Here is a 19,819-nt window from a genome sequence, read left to right as displayed (position 1 = left end):
CTGGAGAGGCACAGAGGTGTGTTGGTGCCTGTGTGAAACGGAGCAACACCCGTACACAAGAGCCGTAGTCAGCCAGTTGCCGGAGAGGTATATGTGTTTCAACGTTCGAGGTGTATGGAACCCAGTGAACGGTTTACCGTGCGTTTGTGTACATTGTATCAAGGACTCTCGCGGTCAGTTTTGTTTCGATAATGCTCCGGGATTGTTAGTTTTGTGAAGTGAATTCGAGAGAACGTGATCAGCCAGTGACAAAATGGGATTTAAACTGCAGAGCTGGTTTCGGCGACGCCGGTGAGTTTATTTTCATTGATTAAACTATTTCAGTGAGCATTTTACAGCCTGGTAACCCTCTAATCGCCCCCAAAAATAATTAAGAACTTGTGGTGTGGGGAGGGAATGTTTGTTGGAGTATTTCGAGCGGAAATCACTCGGAATTGAGGGAAATTCTTGGGCCTTCAGAGCTGATGTTCACCGTTGCTCCCAGCGGTTACGGTTACCTGGAAAAATATCGATCCCGCGGTATCTCAAAACGGGATTGTGAGAGAAATAAAATGTCTCATTTTATTCGTAAAATATGAACGAGTTTGGGCGCAATACATAACAGGGACTCGGTCAACTGTTTCCGCGAGATTTTTGTAAATATTTACTGTTGCCGGTGGATACAGGTAGCGGTGGGGTCGTGCGGCTTAGGGTATTCAGGGATTTTAGGTTCGTTTACGTGATTTTCAATATTTGTACAATGAGAAAAATTCTTGTGCTAGCAACGTAAATGAGTCACAATTTGCAGACTTGGAAAAATTACTTTTCATCATTTGTGCGCAAATTGAAATTGTGAAAATCCCAGTTTCCAGTTTCCAAATTGGGAAAGTCATAGACGGCGGGGGGAGGGAGGCCCCCATCTAAAAATGTATTTAAAAAATATATAATATGGGCCAATTCCATATATTTTTTATAAGTTCTTTATAAATTTGAAAAATTTAATAGTAATAATAACTGACTGGGATAATTTTGTTTTCCATATATAAAATAAAATTATTATTGTTATTATTATTGATTTATTTGTAAAATATATGAAATATATGTTTTACATATACTTTTTTTTATATAAATTGGGCCACTTCAAAATATTCTTTAAAATATTTTTCAAAACATAAATTTTTCCGTGGGGGGGGGGGGGGGGGAATTGTGACAGCCGTCATAAACGCCTCGTCATGTGACACATTTGCATCTTTAATTCCAAGGCCTAAATGGAAATCAAATAAGACTCTTCGAAGGATTTTCTTCATGGGGAGTAGATGCGTTGTACTGAAGAGCACATTGTATGATAGAATGCGCGCAGTGCATTGCGCGGAAAAACCGCTCGACTGTGGCGTATGCGTCACAACTGAAGAGTTAATGTCTGCACCTGTTGAAGATCCATTATAACACACAACATCTTTGAGGTAATTGCGTAATTAAAGTTCTCATTTGAGAATCATTTCCCTCTTTTTAGAATTGTTAATGGCAATTTACTGGGCTTACGTCACCATTAGGAATGTCTCTGGTCTGAAGGATTTTTTTATCCACGATTTTTGAACAGAATGGCCAGAATGATGATGGAGATTGTCAGGCTGAGAGGCAATACCAGTTTTTACGACTGTTTTTATGAATTATTCATCTTGGTTGTTCACGAGTGATTCGGTGATATATCGCGTTTCGTAATAGGGGTTTATTTGATTGATATCCGGGGGTTTCCGTGGGAGTGGGGAAAGATAAGTGAATTTCTTTGGATTTATTGAATTTTTTAAAGGGGAATTATGGGAATTTTCCCATTTCTCGTGGTGAGTTACAGTTTCAAGCTGAGTTTTTTAGAGATAACTATCGAAAATTTTTTCCAGAAAAATCTCTATACACTTTTGAAACAATTAGTAGAACAGCCTGGCGCTTTCTTCTAAGAATTTTTTGTTATTTATTAGAGTTTTAGGAGAATTTTATTGGAAGATTCTATTTGTTTTTTGTGCCACTCCTTTAAAAATTATACAGCTCTCCCCTGCATTCTAAGTAAATATTTGTTTATAGAAAAACATTTTTAGATGTTCATTTTTCTGTATAACTCATTCTCTTGGGTTTTTTCTCTAAAAATTGTAGGGTATGAAGTTTTTTATTTGGATTTTATTACGAGAAAATAAAAATACAGCGGAAGCATAGAAAATTTATGCTTAAGAATGACAATAGAAAAATCGAAATCTATTCAATTTTTTACATCAAATAACTCTCAATAAAATGTCACAATGAAGTTGTATAGAATTGACGCGAAAAACGAATACAATTTTAATAGAACTGCAATAAAATTCTTATTTAGTTTTAAAAAAAATAGAATTTCCTGGGAAAGCGCTAGGTTTGTTTATTAAGTAAGTTTTTTTTTAGTAAATTCTTTGGTAAGTGCAGGAATTGTCGTATTTTTCTTGGATGTTCCAAGGTTTTTAAGAACATTCTATTCTGTAAAACCTATCTATTCAGTGAAATCGATTTTAAAGACTCTATTCTATTTTAAAACTTCAGGATCAGTTTTATAGGGATAAATATCTTAGGAAGGTAGTAAAATTTTTATGAGGACATTCTTTCTAGAGCTCGCTTTACGTGTACTCTATGAAAGCAACTTCATGAAAATATTGCTATTTCCCCTGGATTGCAAGATTTTCTTCAAAAACTGATCTTCACGGACAATTGACTCATCCTGTTTCGGCACTTCACTACTGATTTTGCGAACAATCCTCCTTGTACATGCAAATTTCGTCAAAAATTGAATAGAAAGGACACGTTTTTTTTGTTAGCTTTTGAGGTACTGGTGAAAGACCTTTCATCTGATAAAAATAGGCTGTTGTGGAGTTCTCACTTTGTTTTTCAAGAAAAATCTCTTCAGGAGTTTCAGGGAATCTACAGGAATTTTGTTATTTTCCTTGAAAATTCTGTTTCGGTGTAAAAAAACTTCATTCTTTTTTAAAACTTCAGAATGAGTTTTATAGAGATAAATATTTCTGCATGGCAGGGAGGTAGTGCAATGTTTATGAGGACATTCATTTCCAGATCTCGCTTTACTCTATAAAAAAAAACTCTTCATAAAAATATTGCTATTTCCCCCGGACTGCAAGATTTTCGTCAAGAACTGATCTTCAAGCTCAATTGACTCATCCTGTTTCGGCATTTCTATACTGATTTCACGAACGGTTCTCCGTACTTGTATTGAGAACCCAAAGAAACTAAAAAGTGTGAGTAGTGTAGTTGAAAAAATAGGGAAATTTCGTCCAGAAATTGAAAAGAACGGACACGTTTTTTCTGATTAACTTTTGAGATACTGATGAAAGACCTTTCATCTGATAAAACCGACTCTTATGATATCTCAGAAACTACTGGGGCATAACAGGTCGGTTTTTTTCCAAGATTTAGAATAAAATTTCACTGGAATGACTTGCAGCCTTCAATCTCGCAAGTGCTCATTGTTCCTGAGTTCAGTAGTCAGTTTCAGAGTGAATTGGTGAGACAGGATTCGACTCAACTTCAGGGGAGTTTTTTTGGAGATGAATGTCGGAATTTTTATGAGGACATTTTTTGTCGACCTGAATTTGTTTTGTAGAAGAGATCTCCATAGAAATTCCGCTGTCTCTCTCGAGTTCTAAGTTGTTTTCAAATAATTAGTCTACAGGTGAAATTGATTGGCCGTTTTCTGTGAGAATAAGAGAGAGAAAAGTGGGGATTGTCGAGTATATCCAAGTGCTTCGGACATTTCTTGGGTTGAAATGTTCTTCAACATTTATAGTTAAACATCAGAGCTTTCATTTAAACGTCATTTGATTCTAGGGTATCGATGACTTTGCAATCATTTTATTATTCAAACTTCAAGGTCTGGATTGATTCTCAATTTCGAATCGTTAGAAAACATTCTAAAAATCTGAGAACAATTGGAAAATTCACTTTTTGCGAATTATCTCTTTTTACAGATGATGAGACAGGAGAATAGTTTATGAGATGCATAAACAATCAATTTTTAATTCTGAAAATCATTCCTTTGAAATTCTAAAAAAAATGGCCCCGATTAATTATTTTACCAAAAATTAATTCTATACAAAATGGAAATTATAATTCTAAATGAATGGAAAACGTGTCTATCCGAATTTTATGGAGGAAGTGCGCTGGCGAAATTTGGATTACTGATAGCAGCCCTCAACTATAGAGTAATAAAAGGTCAGGTAGATGCATGAAGACCGCTGAACATAGAGTTAGCGTAAATAAATGAAGTTTATACATAATTAATAAAGACAAGATTTTTTTTCTTGACATATTAATATAAATAATATAAATGTTGATAAACCAATAAATTTCAAAATGTGAGGAGCAAAATTTGCGATCATATTCAAAAAACAATTTTTAAAAAAATACATTGGGGATTGTTGTTAAATTTTCCGATAGAAAAAAAAATCGAATCCCTAATTTTGAGTGGCCGAAGACAATTTTGACCGACAAAATTCGATTCCTGAGAGAAAACCACGCGAAAGATAGTATTTTTAATTTTTTTTCTTGAAAACCGGAAAAATTTTTTCCCGGGGTGAACCTCCCCTTAACAAATCAAAATTCCCTGAAAAAAACCTACACGTCCTTGAAATAAATTCCCAAAATTCCGGAATGAAAAATCTAGATCTTCAGACAGCTGAGCTCCCCTCCCCCCGCGCAATCCGCAATTAAACTAATTCGTTCCACTGAAAAATCCGGAAACCTCGACATTTTTCATCAATCACACGAGCGCGGCGAGACCCCGCTGTCCTCCCCTTCTGCCGCCAGTCACAATATGAATTCCGAAAATTGCCGAGCCGGTGTGGACGGTTAGTCACGTGGCCGTCACGAAAGATACCGAAGTTGTACATTAAATCGGACGTATAAAACTGCGGGGGGGAAAGAGAGCCTGCCCCCCGTGTTACCTCGCCGACTGAGCCGTTATACCTTTCCTCTTTTACCACTTGTCGCCAGTAGTGAGTCGACAGTTCAGCCGAACTGTGTTGTTACAAACCGGTGTTCACTGTATTTACCCGTGTGTACTCTTTCTAAATAGCAATAAAACGTCAAACGTCCGATTGAAATACATAAAAAAAAATCGGGGTCAACGAGTGGAATTTTTCATAATTTATTTACATTTTTTTACCCATTATTTACTGAATTAATTGGTGGACTTGGGCTTGACGTTGAGTTGTTGTATTGCGAGAATAAACTGATCGTTGAGATTTGATTTATGGAGATGGTTCGTTCCAACGCGCTCAATGTGAGTAATTGTTTTTTTTTTCACTGGCAATTCTTCGCCTTCATCTTCATTTTACTTCAGTAAAAAAAAATTGAATAAAATTTGATTGTTGTCTGTAAATCAATGAAGTTGAGTCAATAATTCTTGAAGTATCATTCGATTGTAGTCGATTGATCTTGTAGTGAATTGTTATCACCGAGTGGAATGTTTTATTCAATTTATTTTGTCATTATCAATGAATCATTAAGTTAATCGTCATTTTTAAGGACAGTTGTTGATTATTCTTGCCGTAGAAAAATATTTTATCTTCATTACGATAAAATCCCTCGGCTGATAGCAATCGTGGAATTATCGAGACTGAAATCGTTAGTCTGGAGAAACTATCGCTATTGTTTTCGATTTATCAGGGCACAGTATTAATTTCGATGACACATGTGTCTCTTCCATACTTTTACGATCTTGTAGGCAATATTTACGCTTGAATTTGAGTGATCGAACGATAACGAGACTATTGTATTCGTTTGTTGCTGTTGGGGATCGATCAAGGTCGGTGGGTATATTACAGCGAAACTGATGCAAGTGAGAAGTTGAACAGGTGCATTAAACGGTGAATGAAGGATTACTGGGAGTTACGAAATGTTTGTTCTAGGGGAGATAATTTTTTTCATTGAGAAATTACGAATGAGGAATTTATTAAATGAGAATTATCGATGGGAGTCAATAATTACTAATTATTTGGTTTGCACACGAGATTAACACGTGATTAATTCAGTTATTGATCATCAATGGTAATTGATAATTCATAATTAATGGTTATTGATGATTAATTTGAGTTGAGTGAACGAATAATTAATATTTTTAATACTTAACGTCAATATTCGAAGGAAGAAATATTGCTTTCGGGGAATTTTTTCATCCGTGCGAAGATATGTCTTTTTTTGGAAATGGTTTCCAAATGGAGAATCCTTTTTTCATAGCGGAAGAGCAATTGACATTCGAATGAAAAATATCCAATAACATTAAGCATCGCCTTCCTTCCTGCATTAGCGATATTTAGTAATTAATGCAGTGAGAATTGAATAGGTACATTAAACGGTGAATGAAGGATTACTGGGAGTTACGAAATATTTGTTCTAAGGGAGATAATTTTTTCATTGAGGAATTAGGAATGAGGAATTTATTAAATGAGAATTATCGATGGGAGTCAATAATTACTAATCATTTGGTTTGCACACGAGATTAACACGTGATTAATTCAGTTATTGATCATCAATGGTAATTGATAATCCATAATTAATGATTATTGATGATTAAGTTGAGTTGATCAGACGAATAATGAATATAAATATTTAAAGTCAATATTTGAAGGACATTGGTTTCAGGAATTTTTTCAATCAATCATCGCATTCCTTCTCGCATTATCGATTTTGATCGTCAAATGTTGAATGAAAGATTCCTGAGAGTTACAAAATGTTTGTTGTAGGGGAGATAATTTTTTTTGATTGAGGAATTAGTTTATTAAGTGAGAATTATCGATGGGAGTCAATAATTATTAATTATTTGTTTTGTGCACGAGATTAACACGATTAATTGAATTATTGGTCATCAATGGCAATTGATAATCCATAATTAATGATTTTTGATGATTAATTTGAGTTGATTGAACAAATAACTAATATTGTAAATATTTAAAGTCAATATTTGAAGCACGAAACATTATTTTCAGGGATTTTTTTTTTTGAAATATTTTCCTAATGGAAAATCCATTTGTCATAACGGAAGAGCAATTGACATTCGAATTGAAAATATCCGAAAGCATCAATCAATCACCGCATTCCTTCCCTCATTATCGATATTTAATAATTGATGCAGTGATAAATTGAACAGGTGCATTAATCAGTGAATGAAGAATTACTGAGAGTTACGAAATGTTTGTCTTAAGAGAGATAATTTTTTTCATTGAGGAATTAGTTTATTAAGTGAGAATTACCGATGAGAGACTTCACTTATTGGTGATTTATGTTTTGTACACATGATTAACTCAATTGTTGACCATCGGTGATAATTGATAATCGATAATTAAAGTTTATTGATGATCAATCTGAGTTGATTCAACGCATAATTAATATTATAAATATTTAAAGTCAATATTTGAAGCACGAAACATTATTTTCAGGGAATTTTTTCAATCAATCATCGCATTTCTTTTCTCATTATCGGGATTTACCATCAAACGTTGAGTGAAGGATTCCTGGGAGTTACGAAATGTTTGTTCTAGGGGAGATAATTTTTTTATTGAGGAATTAGTTTATCAAGTGTCAAGTGTCAAAAGTCAACAATTATTATTGATTATTTACGTTTTGTTCACGTAATTGACTCAATTATTCATCATCAATGATAATTAATAATCTAGAATTGATTATTGATGATTAATAGGAATTGATTGAACGAATAATTAATATTATAAATAGTTAAAGAGAATATTCACAGGACGAAACATTGGTTTCAGGTAATTTTTTCATTCATCAAGATATATATATTTTTTTATAATATTTTCCGAATGAGGAATCCATTTTTCGTAACAGAAGAGCGATTGACGTTCGAATTAAAAATATCCAAAAACATCGATCAATCATCGTATTCCTTCTCTCATTATCGATACTCAATATCATCTCCAATTTAGAAGGCATTATCGCCCATTGATTGACGTGTTAATTCGGGACGGTTCGTATTGATCACCTTAATAGGACTTCTGATCAGTTTATCAGACAAAAATACAAAAACCCTCCGATAACTGATGAAGTATTTTCTGTGATGAGTTTTACTTTATGTCACAAATCAAATTAAATTTTATAGGGACTAGATTGCGTGAGAGATTCTCGTATTTCATGATGAGTCAATTTGAAAATAGTCTGATGTAAATATTTTCAATCTACTAAACAAAACCACTAGAGACAAACTGTATGAGTTGGAACAATTCAGCTATTTTTCTCCAATTTTATTAAATTCACAAATCAAATTAAATGATCTTTTTTTTTCAAATTAAAATTAAAATTTAATATAATTAAAATTTCAATTTACAGTTTAAATTTAAATCGGAATTGTATTTTACGAGGGGTCCCCTTGTTTCGACCTTCATTTTTGTAAATAAATAATAAAAATGATAAGAATGAGTCTTCTTAAATGGAATCTCTGACATTGCCCGGTGGCTTGGCGCAGTAAGTTCGTTGCCTCACATGCGAAAGGGGTTCCGAGTTCAAATCCCGGCCGGGTGCGATCTAACCACTAAAAGTCTTGATCATCATCGCAGTAAACCCTAACCGGGTCGAAGCGATGTAAAATAACAAAAAAAAAATCTCTGACATTCAATTACTAAATTCAAAGAAAAAATAGTCCCAAGAACTGATGTACAAATAAAAGTCTCTCGGACAGACTAGAAATAGTACGAACATACCTAGAACAATAATTATAAAATTGTTGCTCCGTGCTCAGTGTTCGTTCACGGTCCGTAGGGCAGCCCGGCACTTATTGCCCACTGTCTTTTCCCATTCGATGACCTCGGAACGTGTGTTTTTGTTCTCCTTCTTCCTGCTCCTCCTTCTTTCTATGTCTTTCATGTCTCATCCTACCGATAATCGTGCACCTAAATGTACCGCATTGCCTCAACGCTCGTTAGCCTCTGATCTCAATCGTTCCATAAGACCATTCATGGTTTTTGGAGTTGTAGGACAAGTCTTGTCATTGATAACGGATAATTTTTATGAATTTATCATTAGATGAAATAGTATGATTAGGGGCTCACAGGGAATTTGTTTATTGCGGTGTATGTCGATGATTTATCGCGATGCATGCTGCAAAATTGATGAGATCTTTCAAAAACTGATGAAATATTTTCTTTGATGAGTTTTATTTTATGTCACGAATCACAAATTATATTTTATAGGGACTAGATTGCGTGAGAGATTCTCGTCTTTCAGGATGAGACAATTTGAAAATAGTCAACATGAATATTTTTAATGTACGACATAAATATTTTTAATCAGACGATTGAAAACGTCAAACTTTTCCTTAATTATTGCACACAGAGAAATAGTCTGTTTGAATGTAAGGACCTTATTCAAACTTAAGTTTGATTTTTATTTGCATTTTTATTCACATAAAATGAATAGTTTTTTTGAATAAAAGCAAATTTTTTCTTGATTCAAATCAAGGCTTCATTAGTTAGAAATGAAATTATTATTTCAAAAAGGAAGACAGCTGATTTATTTATATGTCATTTGTTTATTTATTGACGTGTTCTTTACAATGTTTTACTCGATTCTAACAGAGGATTTATTAACTAATTATCTATTTCATATAATTGAAACATTTTCGTTGATATCAAGATGATTTTAGTGCTTTAAAAAAATCATTGGAATGAATGGAAAAATTGAAATAAATGTCATGCAACAAACCAATTGTCACAATCCTAGGAATATTGTTCTCATATTATTTTGTCTTCTTGAAATCTATTCTCCACTCGTTCATTACCCCAAATATTTGAGTAAATATATAATCGATGAGTATTCATGCCCAATTAATAGAACTCTCGAGGGAATATTAACCTGGAGGAGTTGCGTAAAACGTCAACCTCATTATAAAAATTTATCTCGTAGATACGGAACCTGGCGCCGAGATGATGCCACGAACATTACTCGCATTGCCGTCATCTAGCAAATACACAGTGTCGTATCGCGTTATCACTGAATGCAGTTCGCGATAAAAATCTGTAGAAATTAACGAAGACAAATAGAGGGAATTGTTGTACAGAAGGAGATTTGCGGGAAAAATATTCTTCAAGATGGTTTTCTTCGGGAAAAAGTGTAATTTCATGGACAGTCTAGTAGTTATTTTTGCAAGAGGGTCATTGATTTCGATTTAAGGGGAAGAGACTCATTAATAATTGAAGATTTAATTGAAGACTCTACTGGTTTTATGGATTTCAATGAGAATTCAGGTGGAAATTCCACAACTTACTCCATTTTTTGATCAATTTCATGAACTTTCTTAATTTTTTTGTGTATTTTTTATTGAATAATTGAACTGAAATTGAGTTTCCTTTTATTTTCTTTACAGTGTGATTTTTTAATGATGAAGTTTCACGCGGATTCACGGATTTCAAGGAAAAATGAGACGGACATTTTACAATTTACTTCAGTTTTCAATTAATTCCATTTTTAAGAATATGGTTGCCTGAATTTTTCCCATTTTTCGTATCTTGCATTGGAAAATTGGACTAAATTGTATAGTTTCTATTAATGGAATTTCTAGGACAGTCTAGTAGCTATTTTTGCAAGAGTGACATTAGTTTCGATTTAGGGGAAAGTCTCATAAAAATTTGAAGACTAAATTGAAGACTGCACTGATTTCATGAATATAAAGGAGAATTAAGATAGAAATTCCACAACTTGCTGCATTTTTGATCAATTTCATAGACTTTCTCAATTTTTTTGTGTTTTGGTTGTTGAATAATTGAACTGAAATTTAGTTTTCATTAATTTTTTTTTAATGACGAAAAAAAATGATTAAAAAAAATTTTTTTTTGTGAGACGGAAATTTCACAATTTACTTCCATTTTCAATCAATTCCATTTTTAAGAATATGTTTGCCTGAATTTTCCCCATTTTGCGTATCTTTCATCACATAATTGGGCTAAAATTTCTAATTCTCATTGATTTTCTCATAAAATTATAATTTTGCAATGACAACATTTCTCGAAATTCCAGTAAATACGCCCACCATAAAAATTTCAGAAATATCTTCCAGAAATTCTAGTCGAATATTCTCTCGTGTGAATAAAAATTGAAGCAACGTTATAAAAATTGAAGTAGTAAATTTCATCCGATGAAGGGGGCAAAACGGATCGGTCTTCCTTAAATTTTTTATGGAATTTCTCTGTATTTTTAACGGTGCTACTTGCACCGTTCACTCCCACCAATTTCCGAGATCAGCATAACAACATTTATAAATAAACAATATTTACACTTCTGGAAAAAATTTCCTGATTGTTTCATTGCGCTGAAGGCACGTCATCCTCGTTTTTGGATTTCATTTTATTTTAAGCCATTTGGAATGACGTTGAGGCAGACAAATTTCGACAATTACAGAGCATCAACTCACAACCGATGAGTATAATCGATCAACTTTCGCGATTTCCTTCCGTCCAGATCGACATCGTATGCTATATGAGCCGTTTCACTTCCAGTGTTGGGCCGCGCGTCAATGAACTCCGCTCGACGCCTTCATTATAATTCACGTATGTGTGATCATGGAAACCATGGGAGCGAGGAGGTCTTGTGGACCTTAAAGTAGTTTGAATAGACACCAGTTGAGTCGTTGAGTGTAACGAGAAAAAATACATTTAAAATGCCCAAAAAAAATAATTATTCATCATTGATACTTTACCATTTATTTTTAAAAAATAATTTTTTCTTACAAAAAATTTTTCATTTGATGTGAATAAAAATGCAAATAAAAATCAAGCTCATGTTGGAATGAAAACTTTACTACAATTTAGATAAATTTCTCTGGCTAAAATCATGCCGTGTCGAAATCAAGAATTTCGAGCAATTGATGTCCGTGAAAAAATGCACAAACAATCATCACTCCTGATACTGCATTTATTTATTATGTCTCCAAAAAACATGGAAAGAACTCGACAATATGTTATTCTTCCAAAAGAATTCATCTCTTCCTTAAAGAGCTGCCATCTGTATTTCAGCATACGCTGTTGGAAAATTACTGTTGAAATTTCAAGTGAAAAATCGTGAATTTTTCAACAGCAATAAAATTACATAAAATTGATATACTAACGAATCCGTTAAGGATATACAAGTGTCTCTCTATTATATTAAAAACCAAATCGACTTCTGGTGATAAAAATTTGGTACTCGAAATTAAAACTCCAAAATGAAGGGTCATGAGGGTTAGAATAAGGGTCACAAGGGTCAGATTAAGGATCACAAGGGGCAAAATAAGGGTCACAAGATTACTTTATCGTTTTTCCTCTCAAAAATTAACAAAAATTAATTATTGATTACTGACCAAATCGGTAATGTTTTTGAATAAAAAATGTTAAAGAATGTTTTGTTGGGGTGATGATATCGAAAATGAAAAAATCATTAATTTTCCTCAACAATAATAATTTTGAAACGGTTCTCATACATTCCCCTGTGAAATATTCGCTGAAGTGCTCTTCGACTCGTGAAAATTCCAAATAATAATCCTCAGCTTTCTATCCCCCAAGTGATAAAATTACTCCATAAAGTAGTCAACATCCACGAGACAGTTTGTCGTAACACGAACCCACTAGTTAAGGTAAATAACATATCGTGTCTATCGGAAATCGAATGGTGCAGTGTTTCGTGACGAATCGAGGCTAGATAACTGTTTTGACGAGGCGGAGGGTGGGCGCATGTATCGTAAGGACACCCGTGGACAACTCGTACTGTTAATCACTTGGAAAATTATCGTTGGAATGAGAAAAAAAAATTGGTAATGAGTGAAAAGGAAAGAGAGTCTCTCACACGCAACGCTAATTTCCGGATTATTTTCTCATCTCATTCGGTCTCAATACGCAGTTACGAAAGCATCAGGCAGGGCGACTCTTTGGTTGGATTAATATTTGTCGTGAGGATGTTTACTCGACTCCAACGACACGCACGAGTCTTCTTTGATTTTTTTTCCGGTGATGGAGGGATCGGCGGAGGGGGGGGGGGATGTTTTTTGGTTCTGACGTGATGCAGAACTTCTTGCCGCCAATTTATTTAGTTTTGAGTTATGCACAGAGATGAAAAGTTCTGATTTTCAGGAATACATCGCTAATTTCCTGGCACATGTCACTGATTTTCAGGTATTTATCATCAATTATTGGGGATTCGCGGTTAGGAAATTCAGGGATTTTGTCAGCGATTTCCAGTGACATCATCACTGATTTCCACAGGGAGAGAAATGTTGGATAGATTTACCTAGAAAATCGTGGCAAATTTCAGGGTATGAAAGGTAATCGTGGAGCGAAACGTAATTCAGTGAAAGAATACCTGTTTGTGGAGGATTTTTTGCGATTCACACATCTGTGGACGCGAAAATTATCCTCCTGTACAGTAAAATTTCATTATTTATTTCGTGAAAAGGGAATGTTTGAAGAGTGAGTACAAGTTTCTACTAAATTACTTGTGTTGTTGTATTCGAAATTATTACACGTCTTCAATTTTTTCTAAAATTTTTTATTTTATAGGGTAACCTATAAAACATTCGAAATTCCATTCTTTCAAAATCATAAAAAAATCATTTATATGCAGAATTTCTCCAGAAATCGGTTTCATGGCAAAAAAATGATTTCAAAGTTTCAAAAATTTTCATTATTTTCGTCACAAAAAGGTAATATTATTCAAAATTATTATAAAGCGCTATTTACGATCACGACCAGAAGATTTCACTCTCATGCACTAGTCACTTCACTGAAAACATCTTCAAATTTTTCTAAAAATTCAGCGAATATCTACATTATCCCTCTGAAAACAAATATATCTTCAATTTTATTCTCACCCATCCACAGAAGTTTATATGGTCCCGTCGAGATGATGCCGTTCGACGAGTTTCCAACTGCGATTAAATGAATCGTTCAAAGATGAAAGTATATCCACGAACTGACGGACCAGTTCTTTTTTCTCAATTTTTTTTTTATTCATACCTCTCTTCCAAGTCTCGTCTGACTTCTTCTTTACTCATTCTTGCCAAACATATACTCAATAAGGTATCGCCATTTAATCCTGTTCCTGAGATGAAGAAAAAAAATTAATGAAGTAGAAAAAATGGTGAAATTTATTCTTCGGTTAAATGTCCTTTCGTCATTCTGCGAACAAAAAAAAATAAACGTTAACATATTTTTTGTCCTTCTTTAGTGGTTGATAAAAAAAAACCCTCGGTTATTTCTACAACTCAGGTTTGATGAATATGGATTAAGGCGAGCGATAATTTTAGATAAAGTATGTAGGTCTTGCAGCCCCCATGAATGCTCCTGGTGCATTTACCAGGTCTTGTAATAAGATTGCATTCTGGGCTTTACACCTTGCACTGTTGTAGAAAAAATTGGAGTTTCATGGACAGTTCAGTATTTAAATCCTTTAAATCCTTTTTTTTCGTTTCGATGAAAGCTATGAATTTTATTTCAATTATTTAGTGAATATATAAGTAAAAAATTGGAAAAATCTCAGTGAATTTATCGTTGAATTTCCAAAAAAACGAAAATTCTATTCGATTTTAGACTGAATATTCAGGTTCTATTGAACGTGACAGACACTTTAGTAATCATTTTCAATAGAACGACATTGATTCGATTTTAGCGGTGATTTCAATGAGGTGAATTCAATGAAATACCTAATTTTTGATCAGCAGAAAGACGAGAATTCTCTAATTATTTGAATTCTCCATGAAAACTTTTTTCCTGAATAATAAAAAAAAAAAATGATTTCATTTCCTTTTGTACATAAATTTATTTTTTGTACATAAGGATCATATCGACACCTTAGTAACAGACAAGCGTAAGTGCTATGAGTTTCTTATGCTAATCCTTCTTAGAATACACAATATGTATTCTAAAATACTACAATGTGTAATATGTATGTAGAATATACATTATGTATTCTAAGAAGGGTTGGCAACGGTTACTGAAAATCATATTTTCAAAAAAAAGGAGACAAAAAAAAATTATTTAATAATACATTACGTAAAAACTAATCAACTGAAGATTCACGAGTCGATTTATCAGAATATTTCTGATTTAGATTAATTTTCATGGAATAATTGAACTTGAAATCACAGTTTCCATTGATTTTTTAATTTTCAATCGAAATTCCTTTGAGTCTTAATGAAACTGTCACTTGATAAAAATTTCCAAGAAGTGTACGAGAAAATTTCACCCAAAATGTTTTAATAATGAATCATGATGTGTGGAAATAACTCCCGGTGTCACATTTCCGCATTTTCGTGATTCAAAACACTCTCCACGTCGAGTACAAATACTTCGAGATCGTGAATTCTTGAGAGATCATCTCACGCCTGCAATTCATCGATATAAAATCCAAATTACGTCAGTTTACGCGAATTAAGAGGAAAACGATCGGTTGAGGGAATATTTTTCCGGCGGGAATTTCTGGATGTTTGTGAAGATGAGAGCATTACAATGCCGTACAGAGAACTATGAAAACCGGAACAACCCGTTGACATTGGAAGGCCGTGATTCTTACGTAATTGCATTTAGTATCGTGATGCAATCGGCGTGATCGAGATTGAGTAAAAAATTGTGAATAATTCGAGAGATTTTTTTCCATGTGTGAGTGAGAAGGTTGTGAGGGTCTGAAAAAATTGACAGGTGAGCAGCAATTTAATTTCTAATGGATATTCACCCGTTCCGGTAGCTTAAGAGGCAATAATTAAAAATATTCTCATCAGTTTTTGAGAAATATCTTTAACTTTTTTTTCTCAAATTTTTCTGTTCATTTCAACAATATTTTTATTGAAAATAAATAAACGGAAGTTTCAACGGGGCTTCGCCCCCGCTTGTCAATGCTGAGGAGGGGCTTAGCCCCTCCGCTATTCCCTCGGATAAAATATTGTTTACGAATAGTGTACCGATTGATTTTAACAATATTTTCATCGAAAATTAATAAAATCATATATATTTCAATGAAAAAAATTTTTTAAACCGAAGGATCATTACATGTTGATAAATTCCTTCCCTTCGCTCCCCCAAACAGATTTCGATCAGAAAACATTCCTTTATATAAATAAAATTATTTATTTCATGTAACTAAAAACACAAATAAGGAGTACAAGTTTGAACAAAAGCTTCCAATTCAAATGAACTACTTCGGCCGGGGCAAAACGGATCGTCCACTCAAGGACAATCTCCTCCGAGTTTTCTCTCTCGGTATTGATTATCTGCGAAAAAAATAGTGGAAAGTACACGGAGCTGAACAGGTTGACGTTAGATATAAACATCGCCCACCTGGTATAGAATGCCATGCGAATGAGATACCAGGAGGATTCCGTTTGCTCCATTCCGCGATATATATACATAATGTATGGCCTGGTCTGTTGTACGTGCCACGAGGATACACAACACTATCCGCACAGCGAATGACTTCCGCGTGTGAATTTGAGACGGCCTTCTCTCACACACTCAACCAAGCACCGGTCAATAAAAAGAAATAAAAATTTTCAATAATAAAAGGAAGAAAACAGCTCTGAGTGAACGCACATTTACTATCCTCCACGAACACTTTCCTGCCAATCGCGTGCGTAATTCTAATTGAGAATTACGTCATTTATCGCACATTTGTTAAATCGCGAGGAGGAAATCCATTTGGAACTTCATACCTCGTTGATAATCATATCCATATTCTCCGGGTAAAAGTAACAAACTCGATAGAGTTATGAGTTGCGTAAGTGTTTGGGGAGGTTTTTTTTTTCGTTTCAATTTTCTACGTGGGCATCGTTAATTCATATTTTAATATTCTGGATCCATTTATTAGTATCGACTTTGAGAAATTTCAATGTTACGTAAACTGCACGAACCGGTATTACTTCCTTGATGAACAATTTTATTAACTATTAAAGTGAAATTAAACTTGAAATTTTAAGAGAGAGGTCGCTGAATGTGGAATAATTACTGATTTTTATTAAGCTTCAATAGATTTTGAAGATAAAGAATTAAAATACTCCAATTTGTTTAATCGTGAGGGGGCTACGCCCCGCTCGCTAACCGCGAGGGGGGCGTGGCCCCCCCGCTGTTATTCGGGTGAAATATTATTGCGTAAGACTTCAACCAACGCATTTCCTGGAGAGGTACAGCGAGAGGAAAAAATCTAATATCACAAAAATAATTTCTTGAGCTAAGAAAATAGTATATATATTCAATCAATTCATAGCATGTTTCAGACAAGAAATTGGTGTTCTTCGCTATTCTTTAAACGACAGGGAAAGTCTTAACTAAGGTCACGAGGTCAAGTCTTTTCTTTGAACATATTTTAACGTTCTGAATTTAAACACTGGTGCATTAAAAAAATTTTCTCCACCCGAAACAATATATTTGACTCAAGAAATGAGCTCTGTGTATATTATTTTGAAACAATCTACCATTACACAACAGCCCAAAGATAAATAAGCCATTAACCCCGGGCAAACGAATCAAAGAATCCCAGAATGCAATTATAAAATAATCCATCGTTGGTGATACTGTTCTATTGAAGAATGTGCACGCGATGGTTATAGCCCCCGTCATGTACACAGGGATTCTGAGCATTAAAAGAGGGCAACGCCCGAGGTGGCCTTGCTCACGACCTCCTTGGATACCTTCCCTCGAGTATAGAGAAGCCAACGGGGATAAAAATAGGGGGGTTTACACAAAACGACAAGGATAAGAAATATAGCATAAAGAGAGGAGCACAAATTGTGACGGGGGAGAGGGGGGGGGGCAGGAGGGGGAATATCACTGGGTAGGGATGGGGAGTTTGCTGAGGTGCATCCTCACTCTGAGATAAGATTTCCCTCTCTGAGCAACACCGGTTACGTATCCTCGGATGGCTGACGTTCCTCAAGACCGGTAGGGAGGTTGAACCATTGCTGAAGGTACCCGCGGAATGCTGAACATAGTTAGCCGCTGAATATCATACTTTGAAGGAAGAAATAGATTGCAAAAATGGGGATGGCTAGGGACTCTTGGGTTGTACTTCTCTTCTGTTGAAGTATCTACGATTTTCACAAAGCAAATGTCCTCATGATTATCGTTGTTGGTTTCTCGGGCTTCATTGAGGATTTTTTTTTCTTTGGGAATTATCGATGGAATTCTGAGATTGAAAACTGGTTGGTGGATTCATTTGGTTGGGTAATGGAGGCTTGAATAGTTGGGGACGGTGAGATTATTGTTGTGAGAAAACTGATTGCAGGATGTGGAGGGGACGGAGCGATTGGGTTCAATCGTTTCGCTGGTTTTCGTTTGACTGGCGAACATTGAATGGTGCGGGAGTAATTCAGCAGCGAAGTGGGAGGTGGGTACTAGTCAATTATGAGTTTTGACCAGCTTTCCATAAATATCGGAATCTAAGGGAGATAGGGAATTTTTGTTGTAACCTTTTTTGTAGAGCTGATTGAGAGCTGTAACAAATGTAGTTACGAAAATTTCGATATCTCCGTTGGATTCGGAAATATTTCTCCAAAACTTAACTGGGAGACTGGGAGATAAGTCGACTTAAACCGCTTTATTATACGAATTGAAATTTCAGGGACAGTTTAGGGGTTTTCAGGATATTGAATTTGATTTAGGGGGAAACAATCATTCATATTTCTCCGGCTTCGCCCGGCCATTTAGCGGTTCACAGCAATTTTAACTCCCCATCAAGGCAATTTATTCTTTTACTCCTCAAATTATCTCAATTAATTTCGATGACATCGTAACTTAGACAACACCCTCGCCGCTTCGTCATGAATCGTCACAAATTCAAAACGCAAACGCGTGACGCAATATTCGCATGCCCCCAACGGTTTCTTATTTTAAGAGTCCATCTGGACTTCAATACTGTGCTGCTGGAAACCATAAACTTTTTTCCTCTGGGTCGGCGAGATTGAAAGTCACGGGGAAATGTCAGTAAAAAAAATTGGAGTGGAAGATTATTCTTCAATTAAGAAGTATATTCGCAATTCCGAGGAAATTATTTCTGGTTCTAGCATTTTCCCTGCACAACACACTTTCATGTAATAAATCTACTAATCGAGAAACTGCTTCAAAGCATACATCACAAGATGATAATTCTAGTCATTGATCTCTACCTTGCAACGTCTCTAATTTAAATTCCTCGGAGGAGACGTTGCGCAAAACTCTCAACCACTCCCTCCCCTCGATTAATACAATTTGATCAATATGAGGTTTGTCAATATCAGATCGATCCCCGGAATTCCTCTCCGGTGAGGGTAATGTCGATTTTTAGTTCAATTATTCCATTAAAGATAATAAAAATCAGAAAAATTCAGGCAAATCTATTCTTCAATTTTAAACTAATAAACATTAACGCCTTTTGTGTTGTTTGTGGTCAGTATAATGATATTAGCTATTGCCTTCATATATATAAATATATAGATAAATTTTTTTTTTCTTCAACATCTCTTGATATTTCTTGGATATTTAACATCAATTGAGATAAAATGGGGGAAATCTTCGTCTTTCTGGTATTCAAAAAATTTCGAATTTCATTTTTTCAGCGAAAGTTTCAGTGAAATTTCATGATTTTTCTCGGCCGTGACTATTCGCACCATTGCGTGAATCACTCCCGTACACTCCATACACTCCACGCATGCGTGAAGTTTGTATGTTTCACGCAGTCGAATTTTCATACTGCTGTGTATTTCACGCATTTGAAGTTTCATACTACTGTGTTTCACGCAGTTGTATTTTTATACACCTGTGTGTTTCACGCAGTTGCATTTTGATACGCCTGTGTGTTTCACGCAGTTGTA

At 34.6% G+C, this 19,819-nt stretch overlaps 1 protein-coding gene across 2 annotated transcripts in view; it reads left to right on the top strand.

Moving 5' to 3' along the window:
* Positions 1–37: 37 nt before the first annotated feature.
* The window catches only part of LOC107035734, a gene marked incomplete in the record, with an annotated part of 86,048 nt that continues 66,266 nt past the window's right edge, over positions 38–19,819 (top strand). Inside the window, 1 exon segment of one of the 2 annotated variants that reach the window (XM_029125918.1) lies at positions 38–291. In XM_029125918.1, coding sequence (XP_028981751.1) covers positions 254–291 — 38 coding nt within the window. 2 annotated transcript variants of the gene reach the window in all.

Source organism: Diachasma alloeum, unplaced genomic scaffold (assembly GCF_001412515.2).
Source record: "Diachasma alloeum isolate Michigan unplaced genomic scaffold, Dall2.0 Dall_scaffold_00200, whole genome shotgun sequence".
In the NCBI taxonomy this organism is placed as follows: domain Eukaryota; kingdom Metazoa; phylum Arthropoda; class Insecta; order Hymenoptera; family Braconidae; genus Diachasma; species Diachasma alloeum.
Note: the sequence above shows the minus strand (reverse complement) of the source record. Positions and strands in the feature narration are given on the sequence as shown.